Raw genomic sequence first — 19,491 nt, 5'->3', positions numbered from 1 at the left:
ACTCTTATGACACCATCCTACACCGAGTTCTTTTATACTCTTTCCTACTTTTCGTGGGTGTTAACCGTCATTAACTGACTACAGATTTCCTACACAAACGCATACTCTTACATCCCACACAAATAATGATTTTTCCCTTTTAAATATGCGGTGCTGCTGATTGGATGAGAAGTATTCATTCTACAATTCCAACATTCGGTTATTTCAGCAAATAAAACAACCAATTATCAACTATTAAACACGTCGCCATTTTCAATACGTGTACAATAATCTTACGCTTTATTTATTATTCACCGATTTGTTCCGCTTAGAAACTCTGAACTTATATTATTTATTTGTGAAAATATTACACTCACAAAACATAAATCATTGACGAAACACTTCATAACAAGCTACGGGATACAACTCCTGTTTATAGTCACTTGGAGGGATGGAAAATCACAGATAGAGGGATGCAGAGAGTGTGAGTCAGACAGACAGACATAGAGAAATAAACCGTTTTAATTTTTAACGGAGCTGAAGTCAATGTTTTCGATTGTAAAACAACTATAATTTTTTTTATAAATCTCTGTGTGGCGTACCACTGCATTGTTTTTTTTTCTAAATAATAACATTGATTAAAGCTTGTTTTTAAAAAAACGTTTGTACATTTATCTAGCGTTAAAAATCAAAATTATGCAGCAGGGATGAAGTCGTTTTTTTTTCTTAAACGAAACCGACTTTGCTTCGATAAAATTGCCGAATTATTTTTTGTTTCTAAATAATAAAATTGAATAACGTTTATTTTTATAAGAATGTTTATACATTTGTCTAGCGATTAAACATAAAAATATATATGAAAAACGCGTTTAGTATTTTTTTAAATCAAATTTATGTAACGGGGATTAAGTTTCGTATAATAAAAAAGCTAACTTCATCCTCGTTGCATGATTTTGATTTTCATGTATTATTTTTATGTTTAGTCGCTAGATAAATGTAAACACACTTTATTCAATTTAATTCTTTAGAAAAAATAAGTCAGCGATTTATCAAAAAAATAGTTTTGTTTTACAATCGAAAACATCGACTTCATCTCCGTTGTTGGATTATAAAAATGCTAAACGTGGGTTTTCATATATAATTATATGTTTATTCGCTAGATAAAAATGTAAAAATAATTTTTTTTCTGTAGAAAGTTGTTTTTATGGCGAAATGAAATTTGGTGCGTGTACTTATTTGTCGGAGTTTCTTTTACTTACTTATTTATTTATTTACATTTCGTTGTTTATTGACTTCGGTTACAGTGACAGACAGTCATAAAAACAAAAATCATAATATTATTTTATTTTCGTAAGGCATATAACGATATAGTAATTCGCTTTTACTAAAATATTATTACGGACACACGAGAAAAAATAATGGTTTTCTTTGTTTTGTTTTTTTTTGTTTTCTTTTGTTTTTCAAATGTTTCACTAACTTTACATGAGTACAATTTAATCACGTTATTTTACATGAGTACAATTAAATCAAGTTATTTTACATGAGTACAATTTAATCACGTTATTTTACATGAGTACAATTTAATCACGTTATTTTACATGAGTACAATTTAATCACGTTATTTTACATGAGTACAATTTAATCACGTTATTTTACATGAGTACAATTTAATCACGTTATTTTACATAAGTACAATTTAATCACGTTATTTTACATGAGTACAATTTAATCACGTTATTTTACATGAGTACAATTTAATCACTTTATTTTACATGAGTACAATTTAATCACGTTATTTTACATGAGCACAATTTAATCACGTTATTCTACATGAGTACAATTTAATCACGTTATTATACATGAGTACAATTTAATCAAGTTATTTTACATGAGTACAATTTAATCACTTTATTTTACATGAGTACAATTTAATCAAGTTATTTTACATGAGTACAATTTAATCACGTTATTTTACATGAGTACAATTTAATCACGTTATTATACATGAGTACAATTTAATCACGTTATTATACATGAGTACAATTTAATCATGTTATTTTTACATGAGTACAATTTAATCACGTTATTTTACATGAGTACAATTTAATCAAGTTATTTTACATGAGTACAATTTAATCACGTTATTTTACATGAGTACAATTTAATCACGTTATTTTACATGAGTACAATTTAATCATGTTATTTTACATGAGTACAATTTAATCACGTTATTTTACATGAGTACAATATAATCACGTTATTTTACATGAGTACAATTTAATCACGTTATTATACATGAGTACAATTTAATCACGTTATTTTACATGAGTACAATTTAATCATGTTATTTTACATGAGTACAATTTAATCACGTTATTTTACATGAGTACAATTTAATCACGTTATTTTACATGAGTACAATTTAATAACGTAATTTTACATGAGTACAATTTAATCACGTTATTTTACATGAGTACAAGTTAATCACGTTATTTTACATGAAATTTAATTACGTTATTTTACATGAGTACAATTTAATCACGTTATTTTACATGAGTACAATTTAATCACGTTATTTTACATGAGTACAATTTAATCACGTTATTTTACATGAGTACAATTTAATCATGTTATTTTACATGAGTACAATTTAATCACGTTATTTTACATGAGTACAATTTAATCAAGTTATTTTACATGAGTACAAGTTAATCACGTTATCTTACATGAGTACAATTTAATCACGTTATTTTACATGAGTACAATTTAATCACGTTATTTTACATGAGTATAATTTAATCACGTTATTTTACATGAGTATAATTTAATCACGTTATTTTACATGAGTACAATTTAATCACGTTATTTTACATGAGTACAATTTAATCACGTTATTCTACATGAGTACAATTTAATCAAGTTATTTTACATGAGTACAATTTAATCACGTTATTCTACATGAGTACAATTTAATCACTTTATTTTACATGAGTACAAGTTAATCACGTTATTTTACATGAGTACAATTTAATCAAGTTATTTTACATGAGTACAATTTAATCACGTTATTTTACATGAGTACAATTTAATCAAGTTATTTTACATGAGTACAATTTAATCATGTTATTTTACATGAGTACAATTTAATCAAGTTATTTTACATGAGTACAATTTAATCACGTTATTTTACATGAGTACAATTTAATCACGTTATTTTACATGAGTACAATTTAATCACGTTATTTTACATGAGTACAATTTAATCACGTTATTTTACATGAGTACAATTTAATCACGTTATTTTACATGAGTACAATTTAATCAAGTTATTTTACATGAGTACAATTTAATCACGTTATTCTACATGAGTACAATTTAATCCCGTTATTTTACATGAGTACAATTTAATCAAGTTATTCCACATGAGTACAATTTAATCACGTTATTTTACATGAGTACAATTTAATCAAGTTATTTTACATGAGTACAATTTAATCAAGTTATTTTACATGAGTACAATTTAATCAAGTTATTTTACATGAGTACAATTTAATCATGTTATTTTACATGAGTACAATTTAATCAAGTTATTTTACATGAGTACAATTTAATCACGTTATTTTGCATGAGTACAATTTAATCACGTTATTTTACATGAGTACAATTTAATCAAGTTATTTTACATGAGTACAATTTAATCATGTTATTTTACATGAGTACAATTTAATCAAGTTATTTTACATGAGTACAATTTAATCACGTTATTTTACATGAGTACAATTTAATCACGTTATTTTACATGAGTACAATTTAATCACGTTATTTTACATGAGTACAATTTAATCATGTTATTTTACATGAGTACAATTTAATCACGTTATTTTACATGAGTACAATTTAATCACGTTATTTTACATGAGTACAATTTAATCAAGTTATTTTACATGAGTACAATTTAATCACGTTATTATTGCACATGTGAGGTTGTAATTTTTTTGTTTTGTTTGCGTATGAAAAGATTTTATGTATTTTTCTTACGACCTGACCAAGTATAATATAAACACACCTAACCTCCCCATGTTAAGAACGGTTTTCTAAATAAACACTCCAACCTCCCTGTGTTAAGAACGGCTTCTGGGGTTGGGAGGTGTTTATTCCGAAAGTCGTTCTTAATATGGAGAAGTTGTGGTTGTTTATAATACGTCGACACAATGATACTCTGCCCTTTCTTTTATTTTTCCTATTAAAATCATCCCTTTAATTTTTTCTTACTATTTTTAACGTCTGTTCACTCGCGTTTCTTTTTGCTCAGTCGGTATAATCCGGCAGTTTCCGTCGTTCGCCATGCGTTGCCCACTGGGAATCACGGAAAAACAGGCTCAAAACTGCAGAAGTACAGAAGTTTGACAATGAGTACATTTATTTTTAATATTAAAAGCGTTGAACAATACAAAGTACAATTCTGGGTACTTATGTATTTTTGGTACGTGCTGAAATAATATTGTTTTTATTTACAAAGCCATTTCAACCTTTGTGGGGGGGGAGGGTGTTTTGTCAATATTAAATAAATATTCGCGTGAAACTTGAATTTAACCTGAGAACACTATTTACAAATAGAGCGGTACCAAAAATGCATAACCAATGTAAAGGATGCATAGTTTTTTCTAGATTTCTTAAACATGGGTATGTCTACGGCTTAAAAAACATCACTACATAAGAACAAATTTTGTCTCGCATTTACATTATTTTTGTATGCTATTAAAAGTTTGTAAAAATGATTAGCAGTTTATTTAAAGTTTTTTTATTTAAATGGTAAAAAGTTAGGATGATATTAAATTAAATTACACTTACATAGTGTTAAATACAGGTGGGGGTGGGGTTAAACCTGTGGTGAGCGTTGAAGGTACATATTATTATTACACGTATTAAAAATAATAAAACAACTGATTAGGCTATTTTGGCAGTATAGACCTTCGTGATTTAATATTTGGCCAACAACAAAAATAACAGTCGTATTTTAATATTTTACGCAAGGAGGGGGGAGCATGCTACCACCGGACAACGCCGGTTCACGGGTCTTGCTAGTACATGATAAAATTAAAAACCGCGTTTATTTTTTATAACAATCCGGTGTTACACTGACTAAAAATAAATATAACTTTGTAGAGGTTTGCTGTGAATTTTGGAAGTTCTAACTCGACATACAAGCAAAGAAATAAACAAACAACTGCACTTTATATAATAGACGTAAACAAGAGAGAGAGAGAGAGAGAGAGAGAGAGAGAGAGAGAGAGAGAGAGAGGGGGGGGGATAGAGAGAAAAGAAAAACAGAAAACGAGAAATAGATGAGTCTGTACATTCCCTTTATTTAAAAATAATAAATAAATAAACGGGTGTTGGTCCGTCAAATTGCGTCACTTAATGTTCACCAAATCGTTAATCAATAAGTATCGATGATAACCTCCTCTCTCCGCCTCCCTCTGTTTCTTTCTCTTTTTCTCTCTCTCTCTGCGAAAAGCTACAGTAAAACACCTCTGTCATAATGCGTTACGTAACCTATACCAAGGGAGATAATCTACAAAGCTTATTGAATTCTCTAAGCTATTTAAAAGATTAACACGAAATAAAATAAAAAAATAAATAAAACAACGTAGAATTATGAAAAAGAGAAAGAAAAGGAAACAACGTGTGCCATTTGTGTAATGGCATTCCGGCAAATGCCTTCGCAGCATACCAGGGTGACAAAATCAATAAAGGTTTGCTTTTCCGTCATTCGAGGTCAAAATATTCTCTAATTACTGACCTTTTTTAAAACTTCATATCGATCTAGTAAGATAATTAACTAGCTACCTAGCAACTTTCTTTTTTTTCGTCGAAATTGCTCCAGAAAATGCATGACGCCGCATGGAGCCACGTGATGTAAGGAGCTAAGAAAAAGAAATACTACTTCATTGTCAAAAGCTTGCCAACGATAAATGTTCGATGAGATATATTCCGACCCAAAAAAATAAACAGAATTCTTCCTGTTATATGGTCGTCTTTATACACCTCTCTTTCTCATATATATATATATATATATATATATATATATATATATATATATATATATATATATATATATATATATATATATATTTATATATATACATATATATTCATATATATATATATATATATATATATATATATATATATATATTTATATATATACATATATATTCATATATATATACATATATATATATATATATATATATATATATATATATATATATATATATAATTACGAAAATCGCCATTTTTACATCTCCAACACATTTGAAAATAATTTCTGACGAGGACGCATCACAGAACGTTTGAAACGCGCGTAAAAACGATTTCAATGACTTAAAAACATTATTACAATAATCCAAACATAATTCCCAATGAAAAACCAAGACACGGAATAATAAAATAATGTTAAAAAATACACATTGTTGGTGACTACTCCCTTATTTATATATATATATATATATATATATATATATATATATATGGTAAAACTGGTAATTAGTAAAAACCTGAAAAGAGTGCGTAATATTATTGCAGAGCAAATATGTGTCTTATTTTTTTATTACCGCTTTATCTGTGTGGTTACATATGTTTCGGATGTTTGACCATGTTTACGATCCAACAGCCTCGTCAGACCTTACAGAAATTATATTTCGGATGTTGGACCATGTTTACGATCCAACAGCCTCGTCAGACCTTACAGAAATTATATTTTGGATGTTGGACCATGTTTACGATCCAACAGCCTCGTCAGACCTTACAGAAATTATATTTGGGATGTTGGACCATGTTTACGATCCAACAGCCTCGTCAGACCTTACAGAAATGGTCCATTTCTGTAAGGTCTGACGAGGCTGTTGGATCGTAAACATGGTCCAACATCCGAAATATATGTAACCAAACAGATAAAGCGGTAATAAAAAAATAAAACATATATATATATATATATATATATATATATATATATATATATATATATATATATATATATATATATATATATATATATATAATGGCACTACTGGGCGCAGTGCCGTTATTAATTGTTAAGGGTTTGCTTTTTTGATCGTTTAAGATCGTTGGGATTGTTTCGTTTTCTCCTTTACCACATACTAATTTTTTCTACCCTCACTAATATTTTATAGTCTTTTGACCACGTTTTTAACGATGTTTCCCTCCGTTGCCGACGTTCATTTTGAAAAGTGTCGGCCGAAAGACAGCTCGATTGTAAGTTTGAATATTGATAATAAATGCACGCAGACACACACATATATGTTATTATTATTATTATTATTATTATTATTATTATTATTATATTATAATATATTAAATAATAATAATAATAACATTAATAATAATAATAATAATAATAATAATAATAATAATAATAATAACAACAACAACAACAAAAACATATACGTGTTCATTTTTATTGTTATTATTTCCATAGTCAAGTAACGTCGTAACTCACAAGAACTGTGAAAGCCAACAAACTTGAAGTCCAAGACTCAAGTTTCGCTCTTATTTGGGTTCATCAGTTGAACACATCCGAACTCTGGATTCGAAACCCGACTCTCTTGCATGCGAGGCGAGTACTCTGCAACTTTAAAAACCATGTCACACACACACAAAAAGTCTATATACTAACATAGATCAAGCACACAGCAGCGAAATCCAACTATAGAATGAACCCACTTCGTCTCTAATATGGAATTTGGTCATTCAACCAACGAGCACCCAAGCGGAGGTCTAACAAATAGGATTTTTACACTTGCTAAGACAATGTATAATATGTAATGTAATGTAATGTAATGTAGTAGTAGTAGTAGTAATAATAATAATAATAATAATAATAATAATAATAATAACAACAACAACAACATATATGTGTGTCTCTGCGTGCATTTATTATCAATATTCAAGCTAATAACAGAATTTTCATAATTATATCATCACATCCTGAAAATTCACTCTATATATTAGAAAAAAGTTCGGTTCCTTAGTTTAGCATCGATTTTAACTCATTCTCTACCTGTGTGATTCGCTCTGACACTTCCAACCGACTACATATTTCTCTTTCATTAATCTCTCATTTTAGCCATGTAGCACCAGGTCCACCTCTAGCACACAGGAGGTCGAGCTGACATTCGGGTATACTAAGCTCACTCCAACTAGACCCTATTTCCTAGTATCCTCAATTATATATATATATGAAACAGGGTTTCATGGTAAACAACTGATGATCCCTTAAAAAATAAATTATTACTGGTACTATAGTGAATTCGAGAGAGAAAGTTGATGCAGTGATTGCAGGTGATTGAATGACTTACTGATTAAATAGTTTTCTAATGAATGATAAAAAAATAATATTTGTTTTGTATAGTTTCCAAGACTATATATATATATATATATTATATATATATATATATATATATATATATATATACTAGTTGGACACCCATCGTTGCCCGGTCATAAAATACGCTTAAAAATGATATTTTAATTTATGCAGATTGTGCATGTATAATAATAATAATAATGATAATAATAATAATAATAATAATAATAATAATAATAATAATGCATTATTATAGAATCATTCATCTATTGAATATTATATATTACGAGGAATAATTTGCTCGGTGGACTAATTCGCAAAAGAAAAAGAAAAATAACAGTAATAATGTCTTCAATCAAATTCTATCTGTATTTGTTTACAATATCACGTCAGCTGATATTTGGGATAGACGATCTTAAAATTAAAGAAGAATATTTTACAGGGGAATATTTCACTTAACACCGGCCAAGGTTACACCGGTGAAACGTAAAATATTCCCCTGTAAAAATTCTTTTTCATCTATAAGAGAAAAAAGTATACTTTTAAGATCGGATTTTTTTCGAATTTCGATACTTATCCGATGAAGTTTTATATAAAACCTCTTTAAGAACAGTGCCGAACACATAAATTAGCTTCCTGTGAAATTTGCAAAAGATACGTTCAGCTATTTGGATTCTATGAGGAAGGAACTCACACGCCCCCCCCCCTCTCACACGCGCGCACACATACACAAAGTGACTTTTATTTAATAGTAGATGTGTGGGGGGTGTACGACTAATGTGTATGTAATATGCGTGTATTAGACGAGATAAGAAAATATTATAACGTAATTATGACTCTAAAAATAAATAATCTATTCCCGAGTTCAACAAGATACACATGAAGAAGGTTACACCTACCGAAACGCTGTGACAATGACACTCAATGTGAAAACACTAGCCGAGGAATCAAAAAAAAAAACAAAAAAAAACGAGTAATCAATCTCCAACCTAAGAATTCAGAATTGACAATGCTTTCGTCTTACAAAGAGCAACCCCTGCGAATTGGTTTTCAACAAATTGCGATCTATTTCTAAATTGTGAGTGAAAATGTAAATTGATTTTTCTTTCTTTTCGTTTATGTAAGATTACATTTTATAAATACAAAGTGTTAATGTTTAGCTATTTATTTAATAAATAGTTTGGAAATTAAAATTTAATTTAAAGAAGGCAATACAATGTAGAAGAAGATAGACACAAACTGAAACAAATTAAGATATATTGGTGGAAAGAGTTGTGCGGATTCATCTATATACATATATATATATATATATATATATATATATATATATATATATATATATATATATATATATATATATATATATATGTGTTATTACTTGCGGCAGCATAGTAGATGGAGAATTCTTATTGTAATATTTCAGGAAATTATCTTTCGTCAGACATGCGTTCGACATTCAAACGTGCATATTATGCTTATTTTAAAAACGAGAAAATTCCGCAGAAATTGAAAATTAATTTATTTTGTTTTAAATCTATCAGAAATATTTTGTTTCGTGTTCACAACAAAGTTATGAATGAAATCTTCATTATTATTTTTTAATATTTCAAATATTTAAGTATCGAATTTCAGCGAGTAATAGATATGTTAATGAATTTCAACAGGCAGTGCATGTGAACGATTCATGAGGGCATCTAGTATTATTATCTACTATTAGATAAAAGGAAATTGTCTGTGTGTATGTGAGTTCATTCCCTATGGACTCCAAAATAGCTGTGCCGATTTTGTATGAAATTTCAAACGAGAGTACTTTATGTGCCTGGTAGTGTTTTTAGATAGTTTTTTGTATCGAAATGTTTTCGATAGTATCGATAATTAATAATCGAAATAATCCAATGAAAAAAGGAACATGCGATTTTGACCAAAGTTAACACTTTACACAACCTAACATCACAAGTGCATTTGAGAAGTTTTGTTACCACACAACCCGAAAGGCCTGACATATAAAACCAACAGTAGGTTCTTTGATATGATATTCCAGCAAAATTCTCCGGCAGAAGTGCCTCAAGCGCTTATCAATAAATTAACTCTTTCTAAAAGAACGAGATACCTGAAAAGGTGAACTGTCTAGAACAGCACAGAACCACAGACCAACTCAAAAAGTTAGAGAAAAATAAATAATTAATATTCCCATAACTACTATGCTAATCTTAGAGATAATATACAAATATGATGAAAAAGCGAATTCTTCAATCTCTTTTATGCTTTCCGGAAGTGAATTACTTCCCCTTGTTCATTTTGTCTTTTTAGACAGCCATTATTCTAGTAGAAACTTACTGATTACAATAAAATTCTGTAAAAATAAAGAGACTTAGTATGAAAGAAGACTGTTACATGGTATGAATTTTCGAATGAATTCAAAGTAGAATAAATGCTAGTAGTGCTTGTGACCCAACGGGTCATGGTTACTTTTACTTATATAGATAAAGACGTGAATTATTGAAATTGTGACGTCAAAACTAATAACTTTCCAATGGTGTAAAAGTTACATAAGAAGATCGGAATGAAATGTTATTATTATTTATCTTTAAACACGAGGACTCTAATTATTTGCCGTTGTAGTTTTAGGGAAACAGTCTTGTGGCAATGTGTTCTATAAATAGGGAGTTCTTGGGAATAAATATGTTCATGAGAATTTCATTTGGCTTTGGGGATTAAGAGGAAGTAAGGGAAGTGCGTTTTAGTGTTGTTAGAAAGACAAGTTCTTGTTGTGAATGTTTTAGAGACAGGAACAAGAGATTCTATGGAAATAACGACTGAGTAGAGAAAGACTAACAGGTCATTTCCCACTAGATTGCGAAGTTGATTTTGTAAACTGGAAAGGCAGACTGCTCTTTTGTGAAAGCTAGGTTTTCCCCCGGGTTAAAAATCGATTATGTGTCAAACGGGAATATGATGATACAGATTAATTAGTAATAGAAGACAAGACAATAAATAACAAAAAAAAAAAAAAAAAAATGTTTGCAAGATCCTCGCAACCCTTTCGAAATAATAAAATGCCCCACTGCTTCGCAGTTTGTGTAACAGAACGCAAACACGCATATGCAAATGCATACAACAGTGCTTTTTAACTTTTCACTGAAGCGAAACTCCATGCACTGTCTCATGGAACCCCTACGCAATAATTTAGTTGTCTTATGCAAAAAACACAGCATTTAAAAATTAAAATGAAACGAAAATAATTTTATGATATCTAGCGTGATTCTTTTGGCGTTGACAGTATAATAAAGATATATAGAGATATGTAGATATATAAAAACAAAACAAATTGTATCAAAAAAGATATTATTTTTCAGCGAGTTTAATTAGGTAAAATTATATATATATATATATATATATATATATATATATATATATATATATATATATATATATATAAACAATAAATATTTAAAAATGCGCATATAATAAAATAAAATTTCAAAATTGAATTTAACATTCTGTTTATTTATTTCTTGTTTTAATTTAGAAAATTGCGGCACCCCTGGACTGTACTGACAGAGCCTTAAGGTTCCGCGGAACCCTGGTTGAAAAACACTGTCATGCAAAATGCGAAATGACATCACTGTATGGAAAAAATATAAAAAAAGGAGAGCGATCACATCAAAGACAGTGATGACGTTCGAGAGCACGTCTGAGCTGATGATCACGTGGGCAGTAATGGTAGAACGAGGAAATAAATGTAAAACAAAATAAAAAGGCGAGTTAAAGTTCTTTTCTATTCTTTGTTTTCGGTCTCCTTTGCGAGTGAGATTACAACGTGTTAAGTAACGTTACATTTGTTAAGATAGTATACTTTTCTATTTACCAAAAGGCCAAAGAAAATTAAAGGATGACTCTATCGACCAAGCAACACCTTAACAAGAAATCGCTGCGTACCAAGCTGGTTTGGTCTACTGAGCATCTGCGAACGACCTTGATATGACTCCTGGTGATGCTTTTGAACGGATATTGGAGGCGATCGCAATGATCCGCTATAAGCAGATAAGCGAACGCCAGAAACGATAAATCTCGATGCAGAAATAGTTTATTGAATTTGTCCCAAGGAGAGGGTGGACGTTATTTCAATGCCATATTGTATAAGGAAGCGAGAACGTCTTTGCGGATGTCTCGAATATGTAAATCTTTTGTAAAGCATTAAACTAACACACACACACACACACACACATAAATTTGTGTTTTTTATGTATTGGTATTCATATTGAAAACCTTTTTTTCTATTTATTTTTTTAATGCAACTAAATGGGTGGTTGAATTGCATTCATCTGCAAAATATCTAGCTAATTTGCATATTCTTTTAAAATATTCATTTAAATTAATTTCCTATTATGTTTTTTTGATTTTCTTATAGGACGCTAATCTTTAGTTAACTATTACGTGTAATTATATTCATGCAGATATTCTACATGATTTATACTTGCGTAATATTTAAACAAGAAGGTTATACTGAACACAAAGCTCTTTCTATATATATGCTATATATTTGTTAACGAAATGTCGCCTACCAAACTCCTCTGTCATTTTTTGATCTACAAACATGAAACTTATTATATAAGGTATTCGAACCCATTCAAAATTTTATATTTAGGTTTTAGCCGGGGAAAATCGGTGCAAAAGTTTGAAAATTAAAAAAAAAATTGTATTTGCTCAGTGAAGGTCAAACGAGGGCATTACGAATATGCATGCGTTACGTAATAGCTATTGATTCATGTTTTAATTTTAATAGCTAATTGGTTCGTGTTTTAATTTTAATTTAAAGACGTGTTTTTCTTGCACAAAACACGTCTTTATAGCTCAGGCATTAACTTCAAAGGAAAAAGTAAATCGTAAGCTAAACGTTTTGGTTTGGATTCTTAGTTGTGGCGCACGAGTCATTTTTTTTTTTTTAACTTTATAAATCATTATTATATATTGGGTCCATTATAATATAATAATAAATACGAAATCTGCATTTTTCAAAATATCACATTAAATTAAAATATCACTAGACAATGCCGGGCAATTAGCCAAAAACATTAACTCTTTCAACCTCAAATGGGCACTTTTCTATTGGGAGGGGTCGCCTTTTTTTTTTCGCTGATATTTTTGAAAGCCATCCTCTCTTTTCGATTGTCTAGCCTTAATTTAAATCTACGTCACTTCCCGTTTGGCGATAGACGCAAAACAAATAGGTCACCTTTTTTTTTTCGCGTTCTTTTCCTCCTTCACAGTACGGGTTGAAGCTTGCGTGCCTACTTTCACTTTTTTTGTTGCTCCACACACACCTCCAAACACTCGGTCAACACCGGGCACCCAGGCTAGTCTATAATATAAATCTCACTTGTCTGTTTAAATGTGTGTATGTATGTATGTATGTCTGTCTGTATGTATGTATGTATGTATGTATGTATGTATCTATGTATCTATGTATGTATGTATATCTGCCCAAAATTTTAGACGGAGGCAACGGATTTTCAAAAAATCGCATTATTTTGAAGCTCGACCCTTCGGACGCCAAATATCGAAAAATTGGCTAAAAACATTAATTCCTTCATCCTCAGTTGGGCACTTTTCTACAGATATTTTCGAAAAGACATCGCCTCTTTTCGATTGTCTAGCCTTAATTTCAGCCTACGTCACTTCCGGTTTGGCGATGAGCGCAACAGCTCATGCATCACGTTTTATTTTATTTTTACACTTTTTTTTTCTCCTTCCTGGTACGGGTTCGATCTTGTCTGCCTACTACCACGTTTTTTGCGCATGCAATTTTCTCTTTTTTTTTTTTTTTGTTCAGTCAACACCCTTACACACATTTCTTTTCCGCCTTCACATCAAGTGTTCGAGCCTGCCTGCCTACTACAACTTGTATTTTATTTTATTTTATTTTTTTGCTCAACACACACCTACAAACACCCGGTTAACGCCGGACACCCAGACTAGTAAAAAAAAATTTTTTAAAGTGCAAAATTTATTCATGCGCGTGCGCACACACACACACACACACACACACACACACACACACACACACACACACACACACACACACACATACATGAATACATACGTATATGTACATAAATACATATATATATAAACACACACACACACACACACTCACACACACAAACACACACATATATGTATATTCGTTTTTAATCCTAATAAACGGGACTTATAATTACCCCCATTTATTGTAAATTGAAATCGACGATACAGATGTTGTCCTTGTTATATTTATTATACTAGCAGGCCGCCCTGCATTGCCCGGTCGTAAAATATAATATTTTGATTCGTGTTTACTATAAACGTCTTCCGCAAGTATGGATCGTGTGGAATATCTGCATAAATATAATTACACGTAATAGTTAACTAAAGATGATCATTCCATTAGAGAACCAAAAAGAAAAAAGAAAACAAATAGGGGATTAATTAAAATGAATGTTTAGAAGAATATACAAATTAGAAAAGTTTTTTGCAGACGAATACAATTCCGCGGCCCATGTATAGCAAAGTTGTAATTTCTTTTTAAATGAATAGAGAAAAAGGGTTTTTAATATGACTATCAATACACAAGAAATAATAATAATAATAATAATAATAATAATAATAATAATAATAATAATAATAATAATATAGATAGATAGATATATATAACAAACAAGCCCAAAGTTTTTATTCCAAATTTAATGATGTTGACCGTCTCACAATTTATTCTATTCATTACGGTGACATTCACAAGTAAATGATTTTGTGCTACAAAACTTTTGCTGTCAAGAAATGTGAATGCCAACGTAATTGAAGGAATAAATTTTAAGATGATCAACATCACAGTAATTTGAATATAAACTTTTGTCATTTGTTTGAGATATGCTGTATTTACATTGTGCTTCATAAATTAAGCACTAGTATATAAAAAAAGATGAAATATAATTGAAAAAAATCATATTTCCACAGAAATATATGTGTGTGTGCGCGCGCGTTCGCAGTTTATACATGTTTACACACACACACACACACACACACACACACACACATATATATATATATATATAAGTGACATTTATTGTTATTTTTAGGAACGGTCTCTACCAAACTCCTCTGTCAATCTTTGGTCTATAAACTTGCAAATTTATGTATAGGCGATTTGGACCTGTGGGACAAATTCTGTTTAGTTTTTAGCCAGTAAAAATTCCTGCTAAGAGGTCAACATCGAAAAAACTGGCATTCGGCAGCTGTAAATCGACTTAAAGTGCTTTTGTACGCATGCGCAAATATACATTTATACGTTCAAGTCGGTTCATTTTTAATTATTTCTTATGTATCTGACGATGGCTCAAGGTTTGATCACTGAATGTTTTCGTTTTGTTTTCAGCTCATGACAACCGTCATATTGGATTTTAACTTTTCATTATTATATTTTAGCTTATTTTAACGATGACCATGTCTGTCCACATGCAGAATTGTCTCTACCAAACTACTTTGTTAATTTTTGGTCTACAGATGTAAAACTGAATGTATATGGGTTTTGGAAATGGGGAAAATTCGATTTGGTTTTAGCTGGTAAAGATAGGGGTACAAAAATTGGAAAATTGGAACTTGGCAAGTATAATTTGACTAAACGTGTATATTCTAAACGTGTATATTCTAAACGTGTGCAAATAAACATTTATACGTTTTTCAACGTCATGTTTTAAGTTTTGACATGCGTATGAACTTATCTCAGAAAATAACGCATAAGGCTACGGGGCCAAATGATTTGGTTTCGATTCTAGATGATCGCATTTAAGTCATATATTTTTTTAACTTTTGAAATCACTACCTTATATTGGATGCAATATAATAATCAATAGAGAATAAATATGAAATCTTCATTAACATATATATATATATATATATATATATATATATATATATATATATATATATATATATATATATATACAAAGTGCAGATAGAATGTAGAAAGGTATATTTTTTGGGTGATTGTTTTTCCTGTTATCACTTTTCTGTGTAATTTTTTACTTACTTGGCTTTCTTGGTAACCATCTTTTGCTTTTTTTTAATTGCCAGAGCAGACGATGGATGTAGACTCCTTGGTCTGAAGCTCTTCAATGAGTGGCTTTTTTTTTTTTAAACCTCTTGGATCTAATGCAAACCGATTAAAAGCTTTATTCCACTCCCCGCTTTCTCTTTCTCCCTACCTCTCTCTATCTATGTGTCTCCCTTTTCCTATTTCGTCTCCTCTCCCCCTTCTCTTTCGCATTCAAGGTTGCTGCTGATGGTACAGGTAGATCCCCCTCCTCCTCTTCGACATGACACGCTCACTTTCCGTTTATTATATAAACTTTTATGTATTCCATAAAAATTATGTTCTTTTTGTTTTTCATTTTGTTGTTCTTTTCTATCCTTTTTTTTTTCAGACAATAAATTTATTTTTCTTTCTTTCTTTCTTCCGTCAACGCTAGCAGTTTTCTTTCTTTCTTTCTTTCTTCCGTCAACGCTAGCAGTTTTCTTTCTTTCTTTCTTTCTTCCGTCAACGCTAGCAGTTTTCTTTCTTTCCCTTTCTTTTTTATTCAATTTGATGTTTTCTATTTTGCTTTATTTTGCTTTCTATTTACTTTTTTTTTTTAATCTTTTTTTATTTTATTTGACTAATCAGTTCTCTTCTTCGGCCAAACGCAATATTTTCATTCTTTTTCTCTCTTTCTTCTTTTTTCTTTACTTCATTCATTTAACTTCTAAAGTTTTTCCTTTCGTTTTTTTTCATCAGTTCATTCATTTTACCTTTATTTCGTTCATTTTTCTTTCATTAATTTGCTTTACCTGTGATATTGTTTCTTTCCCCCAAACAATATTTTTATTTATTTGTTTTTTTTCTTTCATTCAAACAACAAATGTAATATTCTGTTTTTTTTAATGTATTATTTTTATTCTTGCTATCATTTTTCTTTTATTAACTCATACATTCATTCGTTGTCTTTTTTTTCTTTTTAAATTTCTTCTTCAATCGATTTAAGCCATCTTATTTCTTCCATCAAGCGTTACATTTTCATTCTTTCATTCTCTTTTCTTTTGTTCGTCCATTCATTAATTTATTCAAGCCATCATTGTTCCTTTTCTTTTATATATTTCTTTCTATTTTGCATTTCGTTCCCTATTTCATTCTTAATTTCTTATTTCATTCTTAATTCCTCATTTCATTCTTAATTTCTTATTTAATTCTTAATTTCTTATTTCATTCTTAATTTCTTATTTCATTCTTAATTTCTTATTCCATTCTTAATTTCTTATTCCATTCTTAATTTCTTATTTAATTCTTCATTCCTCATTTCATTCTTAATTTCTTATTTCATTCTTAATTTCTTATTTCATTCTTAATTTCTTATTTCGTTCTTAATTTCTTATTTCATTCTTAATTTTTTATTTCATTCTTAATTTCTTATTTCATTCTTAATTTCTTATTTAATTCTTAATTTCTTATTTCATTCTTAATTACTTATTTAATTCTTAATTTCTTATTTAATTCTTAATTTTTTATTTAATTCTTAATTTCTTATTTCATTCTTAATTTCTTATTTAATTCTTAATTTCTTATTTCATTCTTAATTTTTTATTCCATTCTTAATTTCTTATTTAATTCTTAATTACTTATTTCATTCTTAATTTCTCATTTAATTCTTAATTTCTTATTTAATTCTTAATTTCTTATTTAATTCTTAATTTCTTATTTCATTCTTAATTTCTTATTTAATTCCTAATTTTTTATTTCATTCTTAATTTCTTATTTAATTCTTAATTTCTTATTTCATTCTTAATTTCTTATTTCATTCTTAATTTCTTATTTCATTCTTAATTTGTTATTTCATTCTTAATTTCTTATTTCATTCTTAATTTATTATTTCATTCTTAATTCCTTATTTAATTCTTAATTTCTCATTTCATTCTTAATTCCTCGTTTCATTCTTAATTCCTTATTTAATTCTTAATTTCTTATTTCATTCTTAATTTCTTATTTCATTCTTAATTTCTTATTTCATTCTTGATTTCTTATTTAATTCTTAATTTTTATTTCATTCTTAATTCCTTATTTCATTCTTAATTTCTTATAAAATTCTGAATTTTTCATTTCATTCTTAATTCCTCGTTTCATTCTTAATTCCTTATTTCATTCTTAATTTCTTATTCCATTCTTAATTTCTTATTCCATTCTTAATTTCTCATTTAATTCTTAATTTCTTATTTAATTCTTAATTTCTTATTTCATTCTTAATTCCTTATTTCATTCTTAATTTCTTATTTTATTCTTAATTTCTTATTTCATTCTTAATTTCTCATTTAATTCTTAATTTCTTATTTAATTCTTAATTTCTTATTTTATTCTTAATTTCTTATTTCATTCTTAATTTCTCATTTAATTCTTAATTTCTTATTTAATTCTTAATTTCTTATTTAATTCTTAATTTCTTATTTCATTCTTAATTTATTATTTAATTCTTAATTTCTTATTTCATTCTTAATTTCTTATTTAATTCTTAATTTCTTATTTAATTCTTAATTTCTTATTCCATTCATAATTTCTCATTTAATTCTAAATTCCTTATTTCATTCTTAATTTCTTTTTTATTTTTTAATTTCTTATTTCATTCTTAATTTCTCATTTAACTCTTAATTTCTTATTTCATTCTTAATTTCTCGTTTCATTCTTAATTCCTTATTTCATTCTTTATTTCTTATTTCATTCTTAATTTCTTATTTTATTCTTAATTCCTTATTTCATTCTTAATTCCTCGTTTCATTCTTAATTCCTTATTTCATTCTTAATTTCTTATTTCATTCTTAATTCCTTATTTCATTCTTAATTGCTTATTTCAATCTTTATTTCTTATTTCATTCTTAATTCCTTGTTTCATTCTTAATTCCTCATTTCGTTCTTTATTTCTTATTTCATTCTTTATTTCTTATTTCATTCTTAATTTCTTATTTCATTCTTAATTTATTATTTCATTCTTAATTTAGTATTTAATTCTTAATTTCTCATGTAATTCTTTATTTCTTATTTCATTCTTAATTCCTTATTTCATTCT

At 28.5% G+C, this 19,491-nt stretch overlaps 1 protein-coding gene across 2 annotated transcripts in view; it reads right to left on the bottom strand.

Moving 5' to 3' along the window:
- The window catches only part of LOC145266515 (beta-arrestin-1-like), a 77,883-nt gene extending 60,936 nt beyond the window's left edge, over window positions 1-16,947 (bottom strand). Inside the window, exon 1 of one of the 2 annotated variants that reach the window (XM_080122266.1) lies at window positions 16,434-16,947. In XM_080122266.1, coding sequence (XP_079978392.1) covers window positions 16,434-16,453 — 20 coding nt within the window. In that variant the 5' untranslated portion in view covers window positions 16,454-16,947. The remainder of the gene's footprint in view (window positions 1-16,433) is intronic. The other variant, XM_080122267.1, reaches the window with a different exon arrangement.
- Between the last annotated feature and the right edge of the window lie 2,544 nt (window positions 16,948-19,491).

The sequence above is a fragment of the Euprymna scolopes genome, chromosome 41 (genome assembly GCF_053919585.1).
Source record: "Euprymna scolopes isolate OS-2025 chromosome 41, ASM5391958v1, whole genome shotgun sequence".
Taxonomy (NCBI): Eukaryota; Metazoa; Mollusca; class Cephalopoda; order Sepiida; family Sepiolidae; genus Euprymna; species Euprymna scolopes.
This window is presented reverse-complemented; position numbering and strand designations above follow the sequence as displayed.